The following is a 26,374-nucleotide window of genomic DNA, read 5'->3' as shown; positions in this document are numbered from 1 at the left end:
TTCATGGCAACTCGTCCTAGCTTAATTAAATTTCTATTAAAGAAAGATCCATTTTATGTTGGAGACCTGCGCAGGGCCAGGCAGTTTCTGTCTCTCACCAGATGAAGAACATTTTTCCGGAGTGAGGTCATGTCTTTTTCTGGAGTTTGCCAAAGATGTAGTTGAGCCTTAGATCAACCTCAACCGAGAAGCGTGAGCATTTGCTGATGCTTCTTTCTGACCATCTCCAGCCTGTCTCCATCTGCATTTTCCCCCTATAGTGAGCTCACCTGAGTTTCCACCTTGAAATCTCCGATAGAGCAGAGAAGTCTGCAGCAGCGGAGTTGTCCACACCCCATCTCTTGGATGCTTAGAGGGCAATGCGGCTGGGAGGTGCCTTCCCACCTGGCTAAATAGGACTGGTTTTAAAAACATTGCTGCAGTTGCAGTGCACACACAGCAGCTACCTAGGTGAGCCAGGTCTGTTTTCATAACCAGAGCAGCCCTTGAGGGAAGTGATTGTGTGGCACGTCAGTAACAAACGGTATATCCCCAAAATACCTAAAAGACAAGAAGGCTGCTCAGCGGCAAGTGAACTTCAAACTTCCATGCGTTGCAGAGGCTGGAAGAAGAAATTTTAGCATAGCAAAGTCAACAGGAGTTTTGGTCAATGATTTATTCAGGCTAGAATTTAGCCTTGATTTATGTAATTACAGGAGTTCATAAAGTGGGATCGCACTGCTCCAGGGGATGGGGGGTGATAGTTTTAGAAAAAACAAGGTGTGCAAATGTCCTCGTGCAACCTGGAGGCTGTGGCTGCGCTGCTGAATGCCCCTCCCTTGATACCACAGCTGTTGGAGCATCCTATACAAGCTGATTTCTGGGACAGCTATAAAACCAGCAGCCAGGAAAGGAACAAGTCCTAAATTAAAAAATTCTCCATTCCCTTCATAAAGCAATAGCTTTGACTGTAAATGTGTCGAACACTCAATAATAGACAATCAGGAGCCGTTAGCACTGCAGCAGATGTGCTCGAAGCCATTTGGATTTCTCTTCAAAGCAAACGAAGAGGAATGTTATGTGCGTGCGAGGACGGGTTTCCGTGATTTATGGTTGTACGGCAACGCTGCTTACGTGGGGGGAATGCTTTATTCCAGGATGCCCTGGAGAGAGGGTCCTGAACCCATCTGAAGTCGGTGGTGAACTTCTCTGCTGACTTCTGTAAAGCTCTGTTGGGGAATTAAATTAATCTCATCCTTGCTTGGATTGATCTATGTGAGCAGCTGCCCAGGCTGAGATTTTATTTACTGGTGTGGGTAAAAAACCCATCTAAAACCGTTCAGGGCTTGGAGGATATTTTAGCCTGATCCCATAGCTGTGGTTTGAGGCTCTGCAGGATGCCTGTATGAAATCCAGACCTTCAGGTGGTTCGTGGTGCTTTGCAGTTGTTTGGAGCTGAAGCCTCAGCAGCACGTAGGTTGGCGTAGCCCATCTGCGGTGCATGTTGAGGGTGTAAAGGCTCCTCATCCCCAAGTCTCTTAGTGTCTCACTGCTTTGCTTTCTGTATAAAAGTTATTGTGGTTGCATGTGAGGCTGTAGGTGAGTTCTCCCTCGCCCTGCAGAGGTCCAGGCAGGACCAGCTCTGTGTGTGGGCAGCACTGGGCAGGGGGTGATGGGTGTGGGATGATAGCAGCAGTTCCTCCAGGTGCCGAGCGAGAGAGCTGCAGTGCATCTTCCTGTGCAGCTTTTGTGCGCGTAACTTGCAGGGGCTGCAGCGAGGACTTTTTGAGGTGTTTGTGTCTTGCCCAAGGAGGATCCTGGTCTCTGGTTTGGGAGTGGTTTTGCTCTCAAACTTCAGCTTCTGACACCGCAGTGCTGTACAGATATTATTATGACTTAGTACCGCGTGCCTGTCCTTAAACGTTTTCTCTCCCAGCTTTCCAGCTAAATCAGGCTTCGAGTGCATTCAGTGCTGGTAAATGGGATGAGCATCACACTGGGAAACTCTCAGCTTTCATCTGCTTTTTTATAATAAAAGACCAGCTTCAAAAGATCAAAACCTGAAGGTTATTTACCTGTAACTGGATTTTTTCCTCTGAGCAGCCAGCAGCTCCCAGGTGGGCATGTGGGGATGCCACTCGAAGAGGAAGCATTTGATTTCCAAGTAAAATTAGATTCCACATTCAATTCTCAGTAATGCAAGCGCAAGACTTCCAGTAAAGACATTTTCTGTAGCAGAGGGTTTTATCGTCTCCCAGCAGATACAATCGAATTGCACTGCAGCAGCCAACTATCGTCTTATCTTTAATATGTAATCACTTGCTCAATAATTAAGTTACCATGGAAGTTGTACTGTATCGATGGTCAATTATAAGCTAAACTGATAAAAGGGAGGATGTGGCTGTGTTCTGTACGGTGGACACCAAACCTAATATGCCTGCAGCGGTCAGGTGAAGACTTGGGAATTGCATATTTTGGTATTTTCTCCTGATATTTTTTCCTGTGCAGTGTTTTCAGGAGAGGTGAGTGCTCACTGGGAGATCAAGAATCACTCTACTAAAAGGAGTTTTTTCTTTGGTGAGTGTCCTTTGCACCACCTTACCTTGCAGTCGCTTGCCCAGATGTTGTCACCTCCTGCTGCCTTGATTTCCCACCTTTCATTCTGCTGACAGCTTCCCCGCGCTCTGCGGAGGCACCTCCTGTGTCTCATTTCTGCTGCACTCGGTCGGCACAAGGGGCAACGTGATCCCATCCGAGATAGATACCTTCTGGCAGTACGAATGGCTGTATTAATGTCTTTGTCACCTGAGAGCTACTCCGTAGGGAATCATAACATGTGATTAAAGAAACCAGTTAAAAACAGCTTAGGAAGCTGGATTAGGTACGTGACAAGAAGGGGGGTCTGGATTACACAGGGAAACATCAGACCTGACAGGAGTGCTTTCTGACTGTTAGGCTTAGTGGTGTCATGTATGATTTTAATCAGATTTAAATAGTGGCAAACATCACAGGCTTAATGGATTTCGGCTTTATTATTGGGGCTTTGCTTAGAAGCAATTTGGATTTTCAGCTGTGAGCCAGCAATGCAAGTGTATCATGATGACATTAAAAGGGACTGGAAACCCAGGGACCGACCTTGCATTTAAATACCACATGCCTACATATGGGGACAGACCTCATCCTCTTTCTGTCAACCTCAGGACCTCAATGTGTTGTTAAGCTCAGCCCCATGTTTTTTCCAGAGATGATGTATTTGGCTCCATTTCACGCATTGATCCCAGCAGCTAGGTAGCTGAACAAATAACTTTTTCCATTTCAAAGTCTTTGTTGCTCAAGATGAAGCAATATGGCAATGTATTTTGCAGTGATCTGGAGAGTTTGTTTTCCATGCTCGGCTTCAACCTTGAAGTTGTCTTACACATGATCTAAAATGGTCTCTGTCCTCTGTTTTAGGGGGCATGGGGTGCTCTCCTTGACCTTCCCATGGTGAGGCTTTGTCTTGGCTGTGCCAGTTTTGGGTGATTTGGCTAGAGGCAAAACAGTTGCTGAGGACGCTGGCATGCACATTTCTACAGAGCCATGGTACTGCCTCCAAATGTGATCTCTCTGGGTGGCTTTTTTACATTGTGAGAGAAGATGACTTGCAAGACATCAGTATTGAAGATGGTTTTGTAAAGCATGTTTGACTTTGCTTGGGGGATTGATAACGGGAGACAACCTTGTACATCCAGCACTCAGGGATTGACTGTCTATAGCTGTCAGGGGCAAAAGTTGCCATTTTGTGACAGTTGGTCATTGATGTCTGTTCAGCTGGTCGGTGCTCCCAGTCTTGCATGAGCTGGAAGAGGGGGAAAAGGGGAACATTGACGCTTTTCAAGTTCCCCTTAGGAGCAGCGTGTGTGTCCTTCCCTTTATCAGTAAAGGGAAATGTAGGTGTTCCTATGCTGGTTGTCTTGTCTGTGCCACCTAAAACCACCGACCTAAGGTTTCGGTGCTTTCGGTTTTAATGCTCTGAGCTGAGCATTAAATGACGATGTTTTCCCTTAGAAGGCCAAGGAGATGTCTGTAAGGTGTTATCTCAATCATCTACTAAATCCTGGCTTTCTGTCTGATGTAGCCATTCAAGCGCTAATTGCCTTTGATTAAGTCAATCATTTGCAGAGTGAGTGGGTTAATTGGGTATTGTGGAAGCAATCAATCTAATCAGCTGCTTGCATCCATAGCTGAGGCGCTACAGTGCAGCAGGACAATAATTGTTTTATGAGCTCCTGCAAGGCAGTAGAGGCAGACTGGATGGCAACAGGAAACCCTTCTCTGCAAAATGGCCTTTAGGAAAGGTAATTTGCATGCTAAGTGCTCATTAGGAGAGGACTGATTGATTAAGAGCTGGGAAATTCTCGCCTCTAAAACGTGTGTGCAGGAGAAAACGGTCGGTGTTGGTTTCGGGGTGCGGGTATGTGGGAGGTCTTGGGCTCCTTTGCCTGGCTGGGTGAGATGTGATGAGCATCTTAGAGGGGGATAAAGAGTTGTCTAAAGGGGGATGAAGGGAGATCAGTCCCTTTTCACGCCTGCGAGAGAGTGTGATGTGAGACATGCCAGGCACCCATCCTTACCTAAGGTGCACCAAGAGCTTAACTCCCAGGTGCCCTTCTAGGGGCAAAGAGCCTGGTTTGCAGGATCACTAAACACATCCTGGTTTGCTCCTTGCTGAGGCTTTCATTTCCAAAGCACTGAACTGTGCTTGAGCAGTAGCAGCTCTTGGTGGCTCCTCACCTGGCCTGTGCAGAAGAACACCTGGGCGAAAGGATGCCCATCTCATCAGCAAGCCTCCGAGGTCCCCTCTGCCTCCTCTGTGTGTGGATGCTGACATTTCCAATACGCCTGTATCTGCACTGCTGAACACGTAACCAGCAGGAAGTGTATTTATCCGGAGATGACTGCAGAATTATTTTCAGGGAAGTTATAAGCTCCTCAGCACAGCTGCAGATGGGGGGGGGGGGGGGGGGGCGGAAAGCAAGCTGCTGGTGCTGTGCAGTGAAGCAGGGGAGTGGTTGCAGCCTTGACTGCAAGCTCTCAGTTGTCTGACATACCCTAACACCTTGTACGGGGGCCACCTTATGTTTCAGGAGGATGAGTTTGTCTCTGGACAAACAGTGGTGTTTTCACTCCATGAGAAAATTTAGTATTCCTTTTTTAATAATTTTTGATTGGAATGCAAATGCTTAAAAAATTAAAATTGAAGTCATTGAAATGTCTTACTTTCGTGATAGCCGAATGCTACAGGAAGAAATATTACAACTTACAGCAATCAAACCAAACAATTTACACTGACACAGCCAAACAAGAGGTGTACAGTTCTTTTTGCAACATTATTCGAAGTCCAGTCCATAGGGAAAACTTAGAATATGTCACCTTCTCCATCCAGCCCTCTGACTATGGACGCCGTGGTTTATTTCAGCAGAAATACCCTTCAGGCTCTTTGTTATAAAAGGAGGTTGTGACACTGGTGTCAGTGGTAATGCGAAATGCAAGGCATTTGCCTCTCAGCTGCTGCGAATAATTATGCAATTCCTTAACCTTGTGGAAAAAGCAGGCATATCGTTTCCAGTAAGTACCTATCTACCATTCTGGTTTAATTAACATCTTACAATGTTAATATAGCAGACTACTGGGCTTCTGACATACAGAGAAGTGGCGATATATACCCTGCAATTTTAGCAGCAAAGTGATGTAGTTGTATTTAAATCTTCTCCAAAGCTCTGAATTGGGGTCAAAGCACTTAGACTGCTTAGAGGAAAGAAAATCTACTTCTGTAGGTGGAGATGCCCTGCCTGAACTCTAGGAAAATGTGATTGCTCTTGGATTACATACATAAGTACATTTTTTTCTCCTATTTCAGCCTCCCATGCTTTGTCTTGTAGTGAGACAAAAAGGCAAGAAATCACACAGTGATAGATTTGGGCTCGGGTATGGTATTGGCTCTGTTGCTGTGCTTGGTTTTGAATACACTAACATGTTTCTCCTAAAAGCCTTGGTCCAGACCTGGTTTTACCACTGCCCTAGAAACGTCATGGAAACAAGCAGTGCTGTTGCCTCTGTTTCCAGGTGAAATTGCAAAATAAAGCACCAAAGAAACTGAAGAGCAGATGTGGTTTAATTCCAAGTTTATAATGCTTTATTTAGGACTAGCAAAAGCAAAGTCCATGCTCTTTTTTTTTTTTTTTTTTCCAAGCCGGTGAGTCTGATTGTCCTCCTGGCAGGAGGGTTTTTTCCTTCTCTGAGAACAAAGGCTGAAACTGAAAGAGTAATTTCGGGTACTTCCTATAATCCACATTCTCTGAGACCAAAAACCCCATCGTTAACTAAGCACCATAACGGCTGTCTGAGGTGGGGAAGTAGCAATGTCCCTCTTCTTAAAAATGTGGAACTTGAACAAATTGCCGGCGGAAGTTGGATGGAAAGGCGGTGTCTATGTCAGATTGTCTCAATAGAGAATCCTCTCCCTTGCATTTTCTGTGGCCTCTCGGATGGCGAGAAAGCTGGGCTAGACTAGAGCACGCAATGGGTCCTGCCGTTTTTAGATGCCTGGCCTAGAAGAGCTCCAGCCACCAGCTCGACAGAGCTGACACAAGGCCATGCAATGTCTTCTTTTTGGTCAACCAACGTGATGACCCTGTTCTCTTCCCCCCACAGAGTTTTAGCTGTGGTGATGAAGTGAGTGTGGAAGTGACAGTTCTTCATTTTACCTGGGAAACTACGTTAATGGGTCAAAAATAGCCATTCCAACTGTGCAATTTCAGGTTATATTACGTGACATTGGTTGGCTAACTTTGTCACAGCTGCTTGGTGGTTTTTTTTGCAAGTGTCGCAGGTTTGTGGCAGAACCGCCTACAAAAGCAAGCAATTGGTTTTTCTTCTTGGCAGGCAGTTGAAGTGATGCAGAAAACTTGACAACTGAACAGCAGCGGTGTTAGCAGTATATTTCTAAAGGGTGCCTGTAGGTGCTGTCCAGCAGGTCTCTAGTCCTTTCTGCAGTCATGGTTGGGTGCTGGTGATCAAGTGGGATGACGACAGGCGGCCGCATCCCTCGTTCTGCACCTTGGGAGAGGAAGCAAACGAGTTGGTGACACGATGCTGCGTGGTCCGACACCAGCAATCAGCAAGTGTTGTAGGGCTAGCAGTCGTTTTGCTTCAACACAAGCAGAACAGCCTTCATGAAGATCTGAATTGGGCTGGATACCTCTAAATACGAAGCTGTTGCTAAGGTAGCGCAGCCCACAGAGACAAGGAAGAGATGGTTTCGTTCTCTGACTCCAGTGCCCTCCGGTATGAGATCTGTTCCCTGTTCACCCTCCTTCAGTTTTGTTTCTCAACACCTTCTCTAGCTGTTTTCAGAATCCTTTAGATCAGGACATTGAGGACACATCTTGCTGACATGCTGTTTGCCTGGGGAACCTGGATGGGTTCATGTTGGGTTCAAGTCCAGTTCATGGTGGTCTGCACTGATCGGTGTTGACAGGGGTGCAGGCAGCAGGTTTGGGCAGAGCAGAGGAACAGCTCCCAAGGACGCAGCCCTGGAGGAAGGAAGGAAGAAAGAAAAAGAAAAGAAGCCAGCAAAAGATTTATGAAAATCTGTACTGAAGTACAGTGAAATTAGCAGCTGGCTTTGTCAGAGCAGCCAGGAGCTCTTTTGCAGAGGTGATCAGCCTGGGAAGAGCCGGCAAGTGAACTACGGAAAGGGATAAAACTTAGTGTTGTGTTGGGTTTTTTTAATTCTTCCTTGGAGTGGAATTTGGATACTGTGTTTTGCCACAAAAAGTTGGAAAGAGAAGATCAAAATGATGAAACGTCCCTATGTAAGAGGGCAGGGAAAGCTGGGTTTCCAGCCTGACTTTGACACTGGCTCACAGTCTTGTCCTGGGCAGCTCACCAAACCTCTCTGGGCTTCCTTCTCTTCGTATTTAACCATTACAATGCCCATCTGCCAGGGGTAAGCATTAGGTGGACTTTACAGATTTGCAATTGTTTGAGATCCTCTTTGGGGAAATGCAGAGTAATTTTATTCTTCATCCCTTAAATGCTAAGAAAAATGACAAAAAAAGAGTTGTGGAGGGGAGCAAGTTTAATAAGGAATGCCTGCGGCGTCCTTCTCCATTCAGATGTTCGTAATGAAACACTCCAGATGAATGAATGGATGAGACCCACAGCCAAGACTTGTGGAGCTGAGCTGCTCTGAGGTGGAGCTGCCGAGAGCTAAGCTCTGTGTGCCCAGTGTGCTCTGCTGAGCTGAGCAACCCCCAGGTGGGGATTTCTGAAGGAAAAGATGGGCTTTCCTTCTCCATCACCCCGCATTTGCATTTGGAGATGTCCTTGCCTTGTCTCTCCTCTCTCTCATTTGACACCGACATCCTTTCCTCCAAACCCAGCTCTCTCCAGCCCCATATGAGATGTTAGTGTTCCTCAAATGTCAGCCATGGAGAGGCAGTGGAGAGGCTCTGAAACCATCTCTGCCATTTGGTGGAGTGAATAGAAATGGCTTGTGAAGTACTGTCTAGTTGCTCTGACTGGCTCGCTGTTAAAAGTCGGCACCCTTTGGGAACAGAAACTGCCTGTCCTTGGTTTCTAAACCGCACACTTTGAGAGCAAGCTGCTTAATGTTTTGCCATTCAAGAAAGCAGTCAGCAAATGCCAGTCGTCAGAGCCCCAGCAGCATCTCTGCCTCACGTTAAGCAAGTCTTGCATTTTATGAACGTACCAGCTGAGCATCACCTACTGCCTGTCTGTCTCCTGTCAGAGAGATATTATTCCTATTCAGCTCCGTCGTGTACAGCCTGCTGTAGGTTATGTAGCATTTTTGCTGATATGAGCCTGGCAGGTAGCAGCATCTGACTCTGAATCAGTCAGAGCTTCAGTTCCCTGGCAATTAATTCCTACCACGGCAGTGATATGAGTGCATCAGCCTGGGTCTTTCCCGCGCTGTTGTCAGATGCGGCTGCCCTTGGCTGGGTTTCAGTGGCTTTCTTGGCTGCTTCCTCTTGCTCAGACTTAGGATAATCCTGCTCCCTGTGGGTTCTTCTCTTTCTGACACTGCAAGTGCCCTCCAACAGCTTAGCTGTGTCTTTTCGCTAGAAAAAGTGCATAGCAAGCCCGCAGTTGGGATAGGATTGAATTGATGGACTGAATTAGCTCATGGCTTTGGGGAGGTCTCTTCCAAGCTGGATGGATGGATGGGTGGACCAGAGAAAGATCTTCAGACCTGTAATTCCTTTGATATATCTGGTATCGGTCCTCTGGGTTACTGGGCAGGTGTACGTGGATACAGCTGCCGGTGCACATGGGTGACGATGCTCCGCGTGGGGTGGAGCACTTGCCCTGCACTGGAGGGATGGGGAGGGCTCGGAGGTGGAACGCTGCTGTGGCATCACCAGTTGTGCGTGGCTGTGGGATAACTGAGGGTTGGGGCTGTCCTGTCTGCGTCTCTAGGTAGTGACGTGGACTCGGTTGCTGCTGGGTCTGCCTGGCTACGGGGAACGGCAGGTTCGTGGGAGCGCAGGCAGCAGGGACTGCTGGATCTCACGGCAGGAGAGACGCATACTCTGCTTGTGCTGACTTTCTTGTGTAAGTGAGCTGTAAATAACGCATGAGAGGGGATCCCTGCAGGCTCTGAAATGAACCCCCCCCCCCATGCCGGTTCTTGGGTGGAAGCGCACACCCATTCTGGGGAGCAGGGTGAGGCCCTGCATTTTAAAGTACAGCCCTGCAGCATATGCCCCGTGTGGAATAAAGAAACAAAGGAAAGCCTGCTGACAGCTTTAAATATTTCCACTGCTTCCATCTGCGTCAAGTTACAGCCCATTTGCAATCCAGCATGCCAGCCGTCGGATGCGTCGGTCGGATTTATGATGCTCTCTGTGGTTAGCATTCAGCATTAGCAACAGCACAGGCTTTGCCATTGCACTCATTTATGGCAGACGTCGAGGGCTTTCCCTGGTGTTCAGTAAAGGTCTCTTTGAGGATCTGGAGAAAGTATTTGGCTTAGAGTTTTGTAAGTCGAGACAGAAAAAACTGGTATTTTTGACTATCAGCAAAGGTACATTTAACTAGATGGGCACTTTCCCTTTGGTTAGCATCTTTAGCCGTTGTCAATATCACTCTTTTCTTCCTGTCTTTTCTGAACATTAAATGTGTGTCTGTGTGCATTTTTTCTTGCTTTAGGTTTTTATGGCATGGAAACACTTTATATCACGTGTACTTATAGAGTCAGCATTGAGGAGCTGGTTGAGGGATTTTTCTGCGTCTTTTCATCTGTGGTTTAAATCAATCCTATATCAGGATGGACAAGTGAAAAGCAGGTTGAATAAACAATTTCTGCACACTACGGGTTCATAGCAGGCAGGCAAAGGAGAGGCTGCCCACTGATTCCAGAGCCACTTTGCATATTAAAAAAAAGTTTAGTTACTTAGCTGAAAGTTGTTATAAAACATATAATTTTTAACTTTAAGATCCTAGCTCCCAAGAGCCAATAACAAAAATCTAACAAGTGTCAAACTAAGAGAGAAAAGGAACACTTTTTCAGTGGAACTTTTGTATAATTATATCTTAAATAAATGGAAGACGACCATCAAACTGCTCTGTTAATATCCACAAAACTTGTATTGGACAGTTCTTGGGGTTTCTTTGTTTTGAAGCATTTAAAATAAGGGTGACAATTAAACTTGTTGTGAAATAAGTTGAGTGTTGTGGCTGCTGCAGGAGGTGCTGGCAGTTATCAGCTGTAATTGCTTTTCTGATTTGAGGAGCTAAGATTTTTAGATTCTTTTTTCTCTCTTTCTGGCTCTTTTGAGTTTTAAATAAAGCATGTGTATTTTGAATAGCGTTCTTCCCGAGCAGCAAATCCACCCATGGGGCTGACATCCAGGGAGAGAGAAGAGGCGCGTCATGGCCAGCCAGGCTGCCTGGCCGCGGTGCCTGGGGGCTGGAAGGACCCGCTCCGAGGGGAGACAGTGCTGAGTCTGGCTCACTGGCTTTCTGAACCAAAGTGCCCTGAAGGCAGTGGGAAGAACTGCAAGCGTTTTCCCCTTTTTCCATGTGAAAAATGTATTTCTGGCTTGCTCTGATACAGCCATCCGCCCTGAACCACTTTCCCTGCGTGCCCACACCCCATTTTTATTTTTTTAGCAGCATTAGCACAGGAGGATAGATCTCACCTGCCTTTCCCTTGCTCCGAAAGTCCTAGTTATGTGCGTAAGTTGAGCAGCATCCCTGGCGCTGGGAGCCGTGGCAGGGACACAGCCTTGCTCCTCAGGTTTTCACCGGTGTTGCAGCGTGGGATGCGCAGTGGAAATCCCCCTTTGCCTGCCACATCGCGGTGTCAGAGCGGGGACATCTGTGAAGCTCAGGCTGTTGGAAAAGAGCAAGAGCGGAGTGAGAAGGGCAAATCTGAAGGAGAAGGCCTGTTTTGTTCATGTCTTGAGCAATCCAGCCACACGTTTGGTCTGCTTGGTGTTGAAGTAGAAGCTCTTTTCCTTTTCTTTACCCTTTCTCTTTTTCTAAATACAGCATTTTATCCCTGGTTGTCAGCAATTGCTTTCTGCCGCAGGGTACCGAGAAGGATTTCTGTGGAAGAGAGGACGTGACAATGGGCAATTCTTAAGCCGAAAATTCGTGTTATCAGAGAGGGAAGGTGCACTGAAGTACTTCAACAAAAATGACGTGAGTACCTGGGGTTGTTCGATGTGGACGGGGGATCACAACTGTAAGTATCTTCGAACAAGTAATTCCTAGGCCACCATTTTATTTATAGTTTTACAGTTTTCGTAAGCATTGAGTCCCTGATCACTCCAGGACAAGGGTGCCAGGTACAGCTTACCAGTGTTTTTAGTAGGGTTTGCTCTTGGTCTACCACCACTGTCACGGTGAGACACCCTAACTGGCCATTTTACACATTCCTGCTCTGTTGTGTCAATGAGACTTTTCTTAAACCGCCAACGAAGGAGTTTTTCTCAGCTCTGGCTCCACATCATCCAGCTGACATGGGCTTCATACTTGTGGCTAGCTTGTGATGAAGGTGTCACCACCTCACAGTGGTCAGTGGTCTGAAACCTCCTTTGCATGGCATGGCAAGCAGCCCAGAGGAAGAGCCCCCTGGTTTTCTGTTCTGGCGTCAAGCGGTGGCAGCATTTGTCTTTTTCCCCAAAGCACGTTTCATTTATTGTAAGTGAGAGATGGAGCTATTGCCATGAAAATTACATTTGTAATGAATGGATAGACGCTCTACTATTCTGCACCAAGTAATGGAGGACGCCAAGGTGTTTTCTCTGACCTATGAGTTTCCCCTGAATATCGCAGCTGAGAGCAGCCCAGGCTGAGCCACCAGCCAGTTTTGTCAAGTAGTTGATGCAATCGTGGTGTCATGATGAGCCATGCCGTGCAGAGACGGGGAACATCCAGACTCACTTCTCCACACCCGGCAGCCAGCTTTGATAGTGCTGTCTTCTTCAGCTTGGTGTGGTGCAATTGCACCTCGTGGACAGGAGAAAGCCAGTCATTACCAAGAGAGAAGTGAAAGTCCCAGCAGCCCCTATTCAGTTGTTATTGACCTCTCCAGTAGCTTAAAGCTGCCTTGCTTCGTTTTTGACCATAGCCGTGGTGGGAACAGCACTGTCTAGACATGTCCTCTTTGCTGGGATTTCCCCGCCATGGTCACCCACGGCAGCCGTGTGTCCACGGCAAGTCCCCAAATTCCCAAAGTGGTGCTTGCATCTCCACCAGCTCAGGGACTTCCGTGTGGTGCTGGGGACCACGGCACCGCTGCATGACCTTCTGCTGGCCTCTGGCTGTGCCTTAAAACTGCTGTAACCAAGAGCATAATCTTTATTTTGGGGATGTTTTATTCACACTTGCTACTTCACTTCTCAGTGCAGTCCTGAAAGGGTGGTAAGCTTCTGGAAATGTTTTGTAGAAAGATGAACCATGCTACAAAGTTCAAGTGACCTGCCACAGAGGGTGCAGGTGGGATTGGTGCCTGGGAGGGCCTGATCCAGGCTCACTGTTGGGCTAACCCATCCAAGAGGTGGGCTGTAGGGTATATATTTGTCCCTCTGGAAAGAAAGTTCCCAGTTTGGAGGGCAAATGGAGGAGCAGTGTCAGAAGCCAATGGCTCATGTGGAAGGATGGGACCAGTGAGGATGTAGGCATGGTGCCCCCTGCCAGCCTAGCACCCAGGTCTGATGTTGGCAAGGGGGATAATCCTCCAGCTTCTTGCACAAGGATGAACTGGATGTGAGTGCTTGAGATGCAGAAAGCATCCTGACCTATTAGTTAGCAGTCTGCATTTTATTTTGTCTGGCTGAATGATTTTCTTTGATAGTGCTTATCCCAGTGTAAATGCTGGTCACTTATCATTAGGTAAAGAGGCTGATCTAGGAGTCAGGAGACAGTTGAACAGAGGCTGGGGCAGGAGGCATGGTGAAGATGTTTGTCTTGATAGCACAACATCCTATCAGGAGACCTGGCCTGTTCATCTTGCTTCTGGGCTGCAACCTTTCTCCTCTTGAACTCTGCTGAATTTTGCAGAAGAGCAGAATGTTCTACCAGACTGGCAGAAAGCAGTCATTGCCACCCGAGCAAAGTCTCTGATGTCTCATCACCAGGCAGTTTTGTGGGCTGGGAGTTGGTTTTTTTTTTTTTTAGCTACTGGCCTCAATCAGGAGTTTTTTCTGACCAAGTGAACTGCTTTCTGGTTTGAAAGCCAATTCTCAGGTGTTTGCTCACTCAGCTGTGTGTTCCAGGCAAAAGAGCCCAAAGCAATTATGAAGATTGAACATCTAAATGCGACTTTCCAGCCTGCAAAAATCGGGAACCCACATGGACTGCAGATCACTTACTTGAAGGACAATAGCACAAGGAACATCTTTGTCTATCACGAAGATGGCAAGGTGAGACCGCGGCGGTAAAAAGAAGGGTTGGGTTATGGGATTATGGTCCTGGGGGGGTGATGCTGTTCAGAGCCAGCCTGTGGCACACTGAGCTGGGAATTGCTGGGGGGATAAGGGTACGGGATGTACCACCAGCTTTGAACGTGTTTGTCGTGTCCTTCCAAGCAGGAAGGTTGCAAACCGTGTCTTCTAAATAACAAGATGCAAATGGAAGGAATTGCTGTTCCTCTGCTTGCAACTAGACATAGGGGCAGAGGCATTTTTAAGGCAGCCTCCTTCGTGCCCAGAGAAGGAGACTGGGTGAACGGAGCGATGAAAGGTGAGGGGACTTGATCTAAGGACTCACAAAAGGGGAGTGAACTGGATTGTAGGAGAACTGAGGAACTGGTTGTTTCTCTGCCTGTCTTCACAAAATGCAAATCCGTGTGTTTGTATTGAAATAAATCCCCTCGCTTCAATGCCCTTGTGCCTCTGAAGGGAGGTATGAAGAAGAGGGCTCATGGGTCTGGGGCGGTCGTTTGCATGGGGACAGCAGGACACGGAGGCCAGGGCAGTGAGGGGGGTCGCAGCCCTCCTGGGGGGGTCAGAGCAGTTACAGCCTGTGGGGCCACCGTGAAGAACAGCAGCAGTCACCACACTGCCCTGTGGGTCTTGTCTCCACGGGCTGGTGTCCATGCAGAGAGCAGACCCAGGTGAGTTTGCAGTGGGTACCATCTCACAGCCTTATTTTAATATCTTTCCTCCTTTCTTCCCTCCCCCAAATATTTGAGGCTCCCCATAAAATAGCAGCAGCCCTGGAGTGGCCACGAAATCAGAGCCTAAAGCTGTCATGTTCACATTGTGTCTGCTTTCCTCCGGCCGTCACGGTGCCTTCATCCTTTGATATTACATCCCATTCAGCGCCCTGTCTGCCAGGGAGGCTTTCTGGGGGCGATCCCTCGTGGACTGGCACAGCGGGGATTTGCGGGATTGTCTCAGTGCACTGCCTGTTCCCAGCTGTTCACCCAGGCACGGCGAGCCAGGCAGTCCTGCTAGTGATAAGCAGTCTGTGCTCATAGAAGAGTCGCTCCTCTTCAGACTGTATAGGCCAATAATGCCACCAAACCCCAAGATATTTTTCACTTGCAGGTGAGCAAAGCTGATCTTGCCTCTGCTGCCTCTCAGGCTCCAGGTGTGGTGGAGCTGGATGATGCCTGTCGTGCTGGCAGGGCTGCGCTGCAGCAGCTGGATGCTGTTCCTGTGTAGTGCAGGTGCTCCTGGCAGGAGGAAATTAGCGTGTCAGGTTGGGTTAATTAGTGGCATCTCCTGGTTTTGTATGTGCACAGAAATGTGCATGTAATACGCATTCATACACATGCATATATGCATATAATAGACATGCATAATAGACGGTCAGCCTGCCTGGCCTCTCACACCCTGCAGCATTGCGGATCTCACTCCATGCGTTTGAGGGTGCCGGAGAGCTGCTCTGGCAGGGCTGCTCCCGAATTTGCCCTCCCCTCGATCCGCTCTGCCTGGTGGGATGTGGAAGTCCCATGGTGCGGAGCAGGCATCGCTTGTCACCAGGTGCCGCTTTAGCACAGAAAAGTATCGCTTGGGTCGCTCTCCAGTACCTCCTTGGCTGCAATTTAAACCAAAATAAGAGGAAGAAGCTCTTTCCTGTGGAAGCTGCATCCCACTGTCGTGCCCATGTCTGGTTTGCTGGGCTTTGGTGGTCCACTCAGCCCAGCTGCGAGGAATGGAGTCAGGGTTTTACTGTTATTTGTTTTTTGGGTTTAAAATGTTGAGCTTTCTGCTGGGAGCTCGTGGAAGGAGCAGTCTCGCAGGTCTCACACAGTTGCTCCTGCCTTCGTGTCGGTGGTTTGGCAGGTCACGCTCTGGTGCCATCAGATAATGCCCAGGTTTAATTTCTTTCCACGTCCCTGAAATTGCGGCTGAGCGAGGGCTGCAAGAAGATCATACCCCCTGGGATAAGCTACCACCCTTTGGGACTGGAGGCAGCCCCAGGACTCGCCTGTGGTCCCCCGCTGCCCTTTGCTCCCTCCTGTGCTCCCCCAGCAGCCCCAGCGTGTCCCCTTGTACCCCAGAAGTGCTGCCTCTCCCCAGTCCAAAGCACTCGAGCCTGATTTAGACTCCTGTCTCATATTTCTGGGGTTTGATCCCTCCCTGCCTAATCCTGTCACCGATCTAGCTGGCCTTCCACCAGGGCAGGATTTGTTTGGTTTTTTTTTTCTGCTGAGGAACTCGGCAGTAATCCAGAGCATTGCATGCTGTTCTCCACTTGGCTCTTCTGCTGCAATACCCCAGAAGAAAGTGGGCTCCTCTCTCGGATAGGATAATCCCACGTGTGCTTATTCAACCCCTAAAACAGCTGGGAGAGCCCTGGAGTAAGGCACCCAAAGGGCTGAAAGATGGTCGGACGAAGTGGGTTGCTGTGGTGCTGCCCCAGAGCTTCATGGGGTGGGACATCATCATGCGACTTGGCTGGAGATGTAGTTCCTGCGTGTCCTCAGCCTGGTGGCTTCATCAGCTCCTCGGTGTGTCCTGACTGCAAACGAGAGACTGAAACCAGCCCCAGCACCCTGCTCAAAATGGGCATATCTGGGTGCTTTCATGATGTGGGTGTCTAATCACAGCAGGTGCCTGGAGCTGCAGGGCAAGATGTGTGTTGGGCTTTGACCATTTTAACTTGCGGTCCCTTGTTAGCACTTACCCACCACCAGACATACTGAGCCAGCCAGGGTGAAGCTGAGGCACCCATTGGAGCTCGAGACCGATCCTCGGCGTGGGCTGACTCCTCGGTGCAGACTGCCCCGTGTCCTGGAGGCACCTGAACTGGAGCTTCTTGCCGAGGCTGTCCCTCCCATGGGCACAAGGCTGGAGCCAGCCTTTACCTGCCCCCAAATCTCCATCTGGGCGTGGGAGGCAGGAAAGCTGCAGAAGTGGATTTCCCACTGCTCTGAGCTCCTGTCTGGGGCTGAAGCTCCCTCTGCAGGACTTCTCCTGGAAGCCACAGCAGGAGCAGCTCGGAGAGCTGCGGTGTGCTGCTGCCATCCCTGCTGTTACCATCGCCCTTAGGATGCTCAGAGGTGGGTTGAATCTCCAGGAAAGGCCACTTTTTAGGGTGCAAAGCAAGATCTTTGGATTTTTGTACAAATTAGCAATACACTCTTCCCCAGTGCTCCTCCTTTCCTGAGCCATGCCAGGAGCTTTCAGGATGGGAAGAGGTGGCATTGAGGGGATTGATCAGCAGCAGGAGGAGTTGTGGTGGAGGGGCTCATTCCTCGAGCCCCAGGGATTGACAAGCAGGAGGTACGGTGAGAAGTTGCATTTTTATCTGGGGTTGTCAGTTTGAGACTGCCACAGCAATGTGGGCGGCTCTGGAGCAGGATAGAGACTGGAGAGACACCGAAGTGATGCGGAGGGGGAGCCTGCAGTGGCACTGCAAGCGGACCAGGAGGGAGCTGAGAGCCTGGAAAAGCCATTTGCAAAGGTGCAGGCTCTGAGACATAAATCAGTGAAAGAAATCTCTGCTAATGAGCTAATGAGACAACACCTTCCCATCTGAAAACACTGAGCAGTTTGATGTTTTAATACATCAGATACAATCTTCTCACTCCATCTGTGGCGTTGTTCATAATTGCATGCAGAAAATTTTTAACAATTGAGTCTTCTGGCTTTGCATATGTAGGTACAGGTTTCTATAAAGAAAGGTGGTGGTGCCCCTTCCTCCAGCGATGTACGACCAATACTCCGAGGCTGTTGGAAGTCAGTGAGAGTTTCAGCTTTTCTGCAGGGTGAAACCCTATCTCGCATCACGATTGCAGAGGAGATGTGCAGATATATATAGCCATCCAGTTGGTGACTGTGTGAAATATCAACATTTTAACCTTACAGCTTATTTTCATTACTTCCAGCCTGGTTTGGTCATCATTAACTTCAGGAGACAATTCCTCTTGCTGATCCTCTTTGTGCTGCTGTCTGGGGTCTGCTTAGCTGCTTAGGGTAGGAAAGCAAGTGATAAGTAAGTAAAACCTCAGACAAGTAGGTCAGAGTTTTCCAAAACATTGTTTGTGTATGTCCTGTTGTGTTGGTTTTCTTTTTTTTTTTCCCCTTCAACTTGAAGTAGATTAACAAGCCAAAGTGTTTGAACTTTTAGAGGGTGGCTATTTGCCACGTTAGACCATTTTTGAGATACCTCAAATTTCACTCCTTAAAACTGAGATCTAGCAAAATTACAAATAAGAGCCATTTTTTCCCCCCAATCATTTTTAAAGCATAAAAAAGTTTAAATATTACTGAAGACTGACTTCTGCTTTGATATGGTCTTTCCTATGCTACAGCAACCTCACCTGAAAGCTTGGCAGTGTTTCTTTTAGGATCAAGTCTGGCTCAGTGAACCTGTCCCTGATGCGTGAAGCTCCACGTGTGTTAATGACAGCTGAATAGTTCAGCATCCCGGTGTGGGCAGCTGTTACGTCTCCCTTCCAACATGCCTTTTCTTTGCCCATACCTTTAGACTACCAGGCAGTTATTTGAGAGCTCCCTGTGCGGATCACTTAAAATTAATGTGGCATTTCTGAGTGAAACCTTCAAAAAGGCATTCAGTGCAGGCCAAGCTCTGTGGGTCTTACCAGAGATAAAGGAATAGATGAGTTTGAAAACAAGTGAGTTGTAAAACAACTATTTCAGAGGGAAAAATCCCCACCAAAAAAAACAGCGAGATTTCTGCCAAGGAAAGGTAGAAGTGCCACAGCATCTGGGAATTGAACTGGGACTTCAGTATCACTGTGCTTGTCTCTAGAGGACTCGTGGGTATGACTGATAGACTGGAGTACAAAGATAAACAGATATTTGACCGCTCTTTTAGCAAAACACTGAAATATGTTGCTAAGGCCTCAAAATTTATGTGGGATTCGAGTGTTCCTCACATGTCCTGCCCACAGTCAGCTTGTGGCTGCTGGAGGGACCGAGCGGGCAGGGGGTGGTGGTGGGCAGGCTGCACCCAGCCAGCATGAGCCGAGCAGTGTTTATAGGGTCAAACTCAATGCTGGGCTCGGTATCTCAAATGCTCATTTGATGCTGGTTTTGCCAGTTCAGAGACATGCTTAAACCCTTCCCTTTGCAGAAAGCCCCTTGGTGCTCACTGTGGGCTGCAGAGCTCTGTGCGCGTCTTGAAGCCTGGGACAGCAGCTGGATGTTCCCCATCCTTCACCCGTTCACTGCCCTCTTTTATGTCTGTATTTTATTTTTTTTTAGGAATGCTGCTAAACTGTGCTCTGTCACTTGGGACAAAGTGATGGGACAGATGAAATGCAGCAGGATCACGTTATTTTATGTGCAGACTGTGTTACTCACTATACTTTTCTTTCTCGTTGTTAGGAAATAGTGGATTGGTTCAATGCCATCCGGGCAGCACGTTTTCATTACTTACAAGTGGCATTCCCTGGAGCCAGCGACGTTGATGTGAGTTTTCCTGTGGTTATTTTTTTTTTTTTTCCCTCTTGCTCATTTTTAGCATCTAGTTACCAAGCTGGAAGGCTTGGAGAGTGCTCCATCCTTCAGAGCATTTTACAATTGCTGGGCTGAAATGATTGTGGTGGGCTGTAGAGCCCACGTGCGGCACTCGTTACCAGCATCCAGCCTTGGAAACCGTGTGCGTGCCTGTGCACACACGCCTGTTCACGCTCAAAACGTGAGTCGTGCGTATGAGTAACTCCAGCGCTGTCAAGCGTACAGAAGCCCGAAGTGTCTTCCTCAAATATTGTCGCTATAATATTAAAAGCTGAAACAAAGGCTGAAAGGTAGAAAAGATGAAGGCAAAAGAGTGTCAAGCGCTGTATCCAAGCCCCTGGGATGAGTTCTTGTGTGCAGGTCAATGCAGCCTGTCTTACAAATCTCTGTCTTGTATTTTCCGGGAGCCGGGACTGCTAATTGCATTATCTTTTGCTAATATAATACTAGAGTCTGTATTAGTGCAAGCTGACTGTAAGTGCCTTGTATTGCAATTGCTGTGTAACGTTACTGGCTCTGGACTTTTCGTTGTTGTTGGTTACTCTGTTACCTCCTTGACTTCCTAGATTTTGAAATCTAATTGCATTACCTGCCTTCTGTTAATTGCCTGGGAGGGGTCCAGTGGTGGTCGGGGGCTGGCTCTGGGCTGCAGGGTGGCTCTGTCCCGCAGCTGCCCGTGCACCCCAGGGACCCACCGGAGCCAAAGCCTTCCTGCCGGACCCATGTAAGACATCACCTACCCCAGATCATCCTAATCCGTGGGGATAATGAGGGGAGGAGAAAGAAGAATGGTCCCACGGCTGGTGATCCCTGGCACAAGGGACTTCAGACCATTTTCTGATAAAAAGTTAAACTGGGCAAATATGAAAAACTGTACAAAGAGCCTCATTAGCCGGGTATAGTACAGTCGCGTGCAGCGTATACTTTCCTTAATCACTTCTCCCCCTCTCCACATCCTCTACTTCTGTTAAAGTTGGTTGGCACATCTGAATCAAATCACCCCAAAAAACCCCCACAGACCTTAATAGAGTTGCCATTTGCCAGCAGTTGGTGAGAGGGTTTATATGCTCACCCTCTGACAGTGTTGATGGGAGATAAGCTATTATATTTTTACTAATCATCCCCTTCTCATCAATTATTCTTTGGGGGAAAAAAGAGTGTAACGTTTAGCTAGGTTTAATTTACAAGCACAACCCCTCGGAGCGTTCAGCTTAGGGACAACTCTGCAAAGGTTGCGTTATGTATGCGAGGTAGCTCAGTCCTGGATGTTGCCATCATTTGTATCTAATTCATGGTTTCTTTTCCCTGCTAGAGAGATGAAAAGGTGTTAAATTTAAACAGGAGCAAGGCTAAATGCAGTAGAGAGGTATAAATTGCTCACACCACCCTAAGGATGCCCGGGCTGCCTCTGCAGCTCCCAGGGAAGGAGGCTCTCCGAAGGATGCTTCAGGGACCCATCTCCAGGGTGGAGGAACCTCTCTGAGCCGAGGGTGATGAGCTCATTGCTTAGCAAAGTGTCCTCAGCCCTGTCCCGGGAGCCAAATGCTACAAGTGCTGCAGAGTCCTTTGCTGCCCGCGACAAAGCATCCAAGATGAAGATGCTCCCAGCTGTGTGATTCTTTGGGCTGTTGTATTTTGGGGTGTCTTTGTCCTACAAGCACACGCCTGCTCGAGCAGAGCTGCTGTTGGGCAGGGTTAGATGTTGCGGGCGTGCGGTTTGGCAAGCAGAGCCGTTAATAACCTGTTTAAATGAAAGGCAGGAGCAGGGGCGGGGAAGCAGAGCGGTGTGTGGCCAGGCTCGTCGGCCCAGTTTTTGGTGAGACTCGATACCTTTCTTAAGGCTTTTAGAGGCATCTGCAAAGATCTCACAGCTACAGGCTTGTCTTCACTAAGCAGCGTTAAAAATATCTCTGGCGCTGGTAGCTGTTGTCAGCAATATCTGCAGGAAGGGGGAGTGCACAGGCAGTGCACATTAATGGGGTTTTGAAGGCAAATTATACTTTGGGGCTTGCGTGAGGAGCTCCCCTGCATCTGGGAGAGGAGATGCATCACCAGAGCTGACTGGTGAAGTGGGATTTGGCCTGGGGGCTTCTCCTGGAGCCTGGTTGCTTTGCTGGCAAAGTGCTCAAAGATGCTTTGTGTTTCTGTACCTGCCTCTTCTGAGGGCTTTGGAGAAGTGGGACAGAAGCATTCAGTCAGAGCTGTCTTGGGTGGGCTTGGGGCCGGGGGCAAGCGCAGCATGGGCTTTCCTTCCAAGTGGCCCCCCAGGCCAGCTCCCTCCATCTGACGCTGCTCTCTTTTTCTCTCCTCTTTGGTTGCTCCAGCTGGTGCCAAAGCTTTCTAGAAACTACCTGAAGGAAGGGTACATGGAGAAAACAGGGCCAAAGGTAGGATATAAAATGTTTCTGCAGTCCCTCTGAACACGAGTCTTGCTCTGTATGGGGCTGAGAAGGGTCCACTGGTGGCACAAACCCACCTTTGCCAGGGAGGCAAAGCCTTAATGCTGTGAACGCATTAATACACATTCCCCACCTGGACGCAAACATTAAAAAATCCAGAACCACTTCACAGACCAGTCACCCCATCTCCCCCCTCACTGCCTATTCCCGCAAGCCCACCTGGTATAGCTGGCCCAGAGCCTGGCTGTGGTGGCTCACGGTGGCCCAGAAGTCACAGTGGCCCAGAAGTCACCTGTCCCCAACTCCCCTAGCCCATTGGGTTCCTCCGAGTGCCTTGATGCTCCTGGGTCATGCCCGGTAAGCAAGGAGCTGTGCTGCTTTTGTGTGTAATCCAGCATTTTTTGACTCTTCAGCAAACAGAGGGATTCAAGAAGCGATGGTTCACCATGGATGACCGACGACTCATGTATTTCAAAGATCCCCTGGTAAGATGAAGGTGCCTGGGCTGTCTGTTGGGAATTATCTGTAATAATAATAATAATAATAATAATCATCATCATCATCATCGTCATCATCAGTGAAACTCAGGCTGGGTGGGAGCGCCAAGAGGGCACTGAGCCGTCACTGCTAGGTGGATCTGCCTGATGTCCAGCATGCAGTAGCCCCATGCACAGATATTCACCAAAAATGCTTTGGAAACCCTGATTTTTCTGCAGCTGAATTTTGGATCCCTGGTGTTGGTCCTGTATCATGGATGCCCCTGTGAGGAGCTGGAGTGAGGCTTCGTGGGGTGGCTGGTGCTTTCGGTGTTTGGCTGCTGCACTTTGCTGATGGGGCTTTGGGCTGGTGCAGGGTGAGCCGTGTCCTGGCTGCCCGGGACGCAGAGCTCCCCTTCACAGTCATGCCTGCCTGACCGCTCCTCTGTCTCCCAGGATGCCTTTGCTAGAGGGGAAGTTTTTATTGGAAGCAAGGAAAACAGCTACAAGGTCTTGGAAGGGCTCCCGCCATCCACGCAGGGAAACCACTGGCAGCACGGGATAACCATTGTCACCCCGGATCGGAAATTCCTCTTTGCCTGCGAGACGGAGGACGACCAGCTGGAGTGGATTACAACTTTTCAGAAAGTTATAAGCCGGCCGATGCTGCCTCAGGAATACGCAGGTGTGTTTGCTGGTGAGGGCTGGAGGTCAGCCTCGGCCCATTTATTTCCTGCGCGTTAGAGGATGGGATGGATGGGAGAAGGATTGGGGATGCAGCGGCATTGCTCCCTCCTGCGCAGCTTGAGTGGGGCAGCCCTTCCCCGCCCGGGGGAGGATGCGAAGGCTATCCAAGCAGAGAGGGACTCACATTAGGAGGAGGAGGATGGTATCCTTCTCTCTTCGTCACCTCTGGTGTGATGTCCACAGTGCCATAAGGATGATCGGACACCCATTTATAAGGAGAATCGGAGCCAAGGAGCATCGGCAAGACAAGGACGACCTGCAGGGTGGGCTTGCGCCAGGCTGGCGCCACCTGCCAGTGCTTCTCCTGGTTTTAACTTTATTTTCTCTGTTTTTTTCTTTCAGTGGAAGCCCATTTCAAACATAAACCTTAGCTGGGACTGGCTGGGCAGACCTGAGGAGTGAGCTTCTGTTTACAACACAACATGGTTTTATTTGAAATGTTAAAAATAATGAATAGTAATAATAACAGTAATAATAGTAATACTATTTCCCTTTCCCCTCATCATTCACTTGATCATGTCGGAAACCAAGAAGGGCGGCAGCGAAATGTCGGAGAAGATGCTGATCCAACCTGAAATTCGGCTCTGTGGCCGCTCCACGGGATGTGCCGCTGGGATGGGTGGTCCCCGCGGCCCCGTCACCCCACACCCACTGAAAGGGGTGTCCCACCCAGCTTTGGTGGGATGGCGAAGACTGTTGGTGGCATGTCTTGGGGGGAGATGGGACTTTTCCCTATGAGCTGGTCCACGTGGGCTGGAGCTGAGCATCCCCGCAGCCCTGGCTCTCCACCAGCCCTTTCCCTGGGAGGCTGCGAGTCCCTGAACGGTGACGTCCTTGTGGGACACGAAGCACCGACCTGGAAACACCCGAAATGATGATGTGTGAAATGGCTGAGCCTCCATTGGCATCGGGGTAAATGAGAAGTAAATTACCTCACCTGGGGAGCGGTGGTGATGCTGTACCCAGGCTAGGGTCAAACGGGATTTAGAAATAGAGGAAATTGGCATCGTTGGCCTTGTCAGCCTCATTATCTGCTTAATGAAGGCATGGAGAAGGGGTGCTCAGTGCAGGCGAGGCAGCATTGCCCCCCCAGCCCTGGGGCCCTGCAAGGGGAAGAGGGACACTGAGCCACAAGGCGATGCCAGGGGAGCAAAACTTTTGGGCTCAGGGCCCAAGCCCCCCTCACTGCCCCACTGTCCCTGTGCTCCCCAGGTTCCTGTTCCATGGTTCGGGGGGTCACCCCATTTCAGGAGCCCGGTGTGGGTGGGGGGGTTGTGCTTTGAGTGCAGTTTTGTAGACAGGCACCATGAAAGCCCATCCTGGCTCCCCCCGGCAGGCGCGTCCCTCCAGCCGACGGCATGTTGCTTCTCCAAACTGGTGGTTGCACTTTTTTTTTTTTTTCAGTAATTCTCTTAATTTTTTTTGTTGATTTTTTTTTCCTGCCAAAAAAAAAAAAAAAAAGCTGCTTGAAGTGACGTTTCAGCGCTGTGTTGAGCACTGTAATTCCCGCGGTTGGGGCGGGCTGGGACCTGCACACCACGTGCTGGATTTTTACCCAAAAATGACATTTCCGATGTCCACTGAAGTATCAGCCCCAGACCCTGACCCGTTCGACGCGTTTCTTACGTTGGTGTGTGTAAATGAGAGCATCTCATCAGCTGTATGCATTCGTTCCGTCACTGGTAAGACAACTGTGGTACTAAATGTCATTTGAACCAATAAATTATTATGTCAGAGCCGTGGCTGTGTCGTGCTGGGGCGAGGGGGCGAGATGGGGTTAAAAAAGCAACAACTGAAAACAAGTAGGTGAGGGTGGCGGCAGAGCCCTGGGGGTGCGGGACACCCACAGACCCACCCGCTGCTCGGTGCGAGGGCGGGGGGCAGCTGCACACGTGCGTATACCAGGTAACTGTAGTGCGTGTAAACTACACACACATATTTATGTATAACATAATATATATTATACTTATTTGTGTATATGTGTGTATTATATAGTGTACCTTGTATATATTTTATATATACAACTCATTTTATATCTATGTATGCACATACATACACAAAAGATACCTATTTCTTAGGAATATAGAAATAAATTCTATGAGTTGAATATTCACAGACACAACTATAAACTGCAGAGTAGATATGGCGTAATATATAATACTTTTATGTGTGTATATGAGCCGAATAGTGTGTATGAACACAACCATGTATATATGAAGCTATCCTTAGATATATACATTTAATTTACAAATATATAAGCTAAATGTATTTCATACATGTGTCTGTATATCTATAGAAACATTTTTATAATTGCAAATTTATAAAATAATTATATTATAAATATACACATGTGCATGCTTTTTATATGTGCAAAGTATATAATTTATAAATATATTAAAGAGAAATATATTGCATATAAACATACATATATCCACATGCATATGTGTATGCGTAACTGTAGAGAGAGATAGCTATTTCATTTATATTAAATGTATTTATAAATATGTATTTTACACACTGTCACTCACTCACTTAAAACCCCAGGCACGTCAGAAGCAGGGAGAGGACAGGCTAGTTGTTTGTGTTTATAGCTAGCTGTAAAGATTGTTTGTATGCATGTATAATTAAGACTAATATAATTAATATTATAAATTATATGCCATAATTATTTAAATTATTATATACACAAAAGGCTGTTTATATATGCGGCTATATATTTATTTTCTACATGCACATCTATCCTGTATATACGGCTGTAATTACTGACTGTGTATGTTGTATCTATGCCCCCCACCTTGCGGCAGCGGCGCAGCTGCCTGCGGGCCCGCTGCAGCTCAGCCCGCGCCCCGCAGCAGCCACGCAGGGTCCCCGGCCGCGGGCGCTGCCCTCCCAGCGGGGCTGGGGTTGGGCTGGGCACAGGCAAGGTGCAAATCGGGGGCTGCTGGAGACCTGGAGGAGCCCAGGTGACCACGTAAACTCACTTTTAGCCCTACGTGCAGGACCCAGGAGGGGCCGGTGCTGCCCCAAGACGGGCACGTTTGCTGGCAGCCAAAAGCAATGAAATGATGTGGCCCTTACCCGCTGCCAGTGTCCCAGACCATTTAATTAAATGTCTACAGCATCATCCCGGGTGGGGGGGGTTCTTCCCTGAACGTGCTGCAAATCAAAGCAATCCACACCTGCCCCAGAGATTATGCACAAAGAGAAAGCTGCAGCACTCAGGTCTGGGTGACCCATGCTCAAACGCAGAGAGAGGGGGAAAAATGGCAAGGGAAGTAAGATCTCTGCTCGTAAAACTCTTAGAAAGCAGCAGTGTCGCACA

The 26,374-nt window shown here is 48.4% G+C and overlaps 1 protein-coding gene across 2 annotated transcripts in view; it reads left to right on the top strand.

The window, feature by feature from the left end:
* Positions 1-24,788, top strand: part of ADAP1 (ArfGAP with dual PH domains 1) — a 63,106-nt gene extending 38,318 nt beyond the window's left edge. For both annotated transcript variants that reach the window (XM_087731314.1, XM_087731313.1), the window contains exons 5-11: positions 11,579-11,691; positions 13,770-13,916; positions 19,299-19,382; positions 21,755-21,817; positions 22,243-22,314; positions 22,762-22,990; positions 23,395-24,788. In XM_087731314.1, coding sequence (XP_087587440.1) covers positions 11,579-11,691; positions 13,770-13,916; positions 19,299-19,382; positions 21,755-21,817; positions 22,243-22,314; positions 22,762-22,990; positions 23,395-23,423 — 737 coding nt within the window. In that variant the 3' untranslated portion in view covers positions 23,424-24,788. The remainder of the gene's footprint in view (positions 1-11,578; positions 11,692-13,769; positions 13,917-19,298; positions 19,383-21,754; positions 21,818-22,242; positions 22,315-22,761; positions 22,991-23,394) is intronic.
* Positions 24,789-26,374: the final 1,586 nt, after the last annotated feature.

Source organism: Nipponia nippon, unplaced genomic scaffold (assembly GCF_047370975.1).
Source record: "Nipponia nippon isolate SJK-2023a ecotype South Korea unplaced genomic scaffold, ASM4737097v1 scaffold_5, whole genome shotgun sequence".
In the NCBI taxonomy this organism is placed as follows: domain Eukaryota; kingdom Metazoa; phylum Chordata; class Aves; order Pelecaniformes; family Threskiornithidae; genus Nipponia; species Nipponia nippon.
The sequence above is the reverse complement of the archived record's forward strand: the minus strand, read 5'-3'. Positions and strand labels throughout refer to the sequence as shown.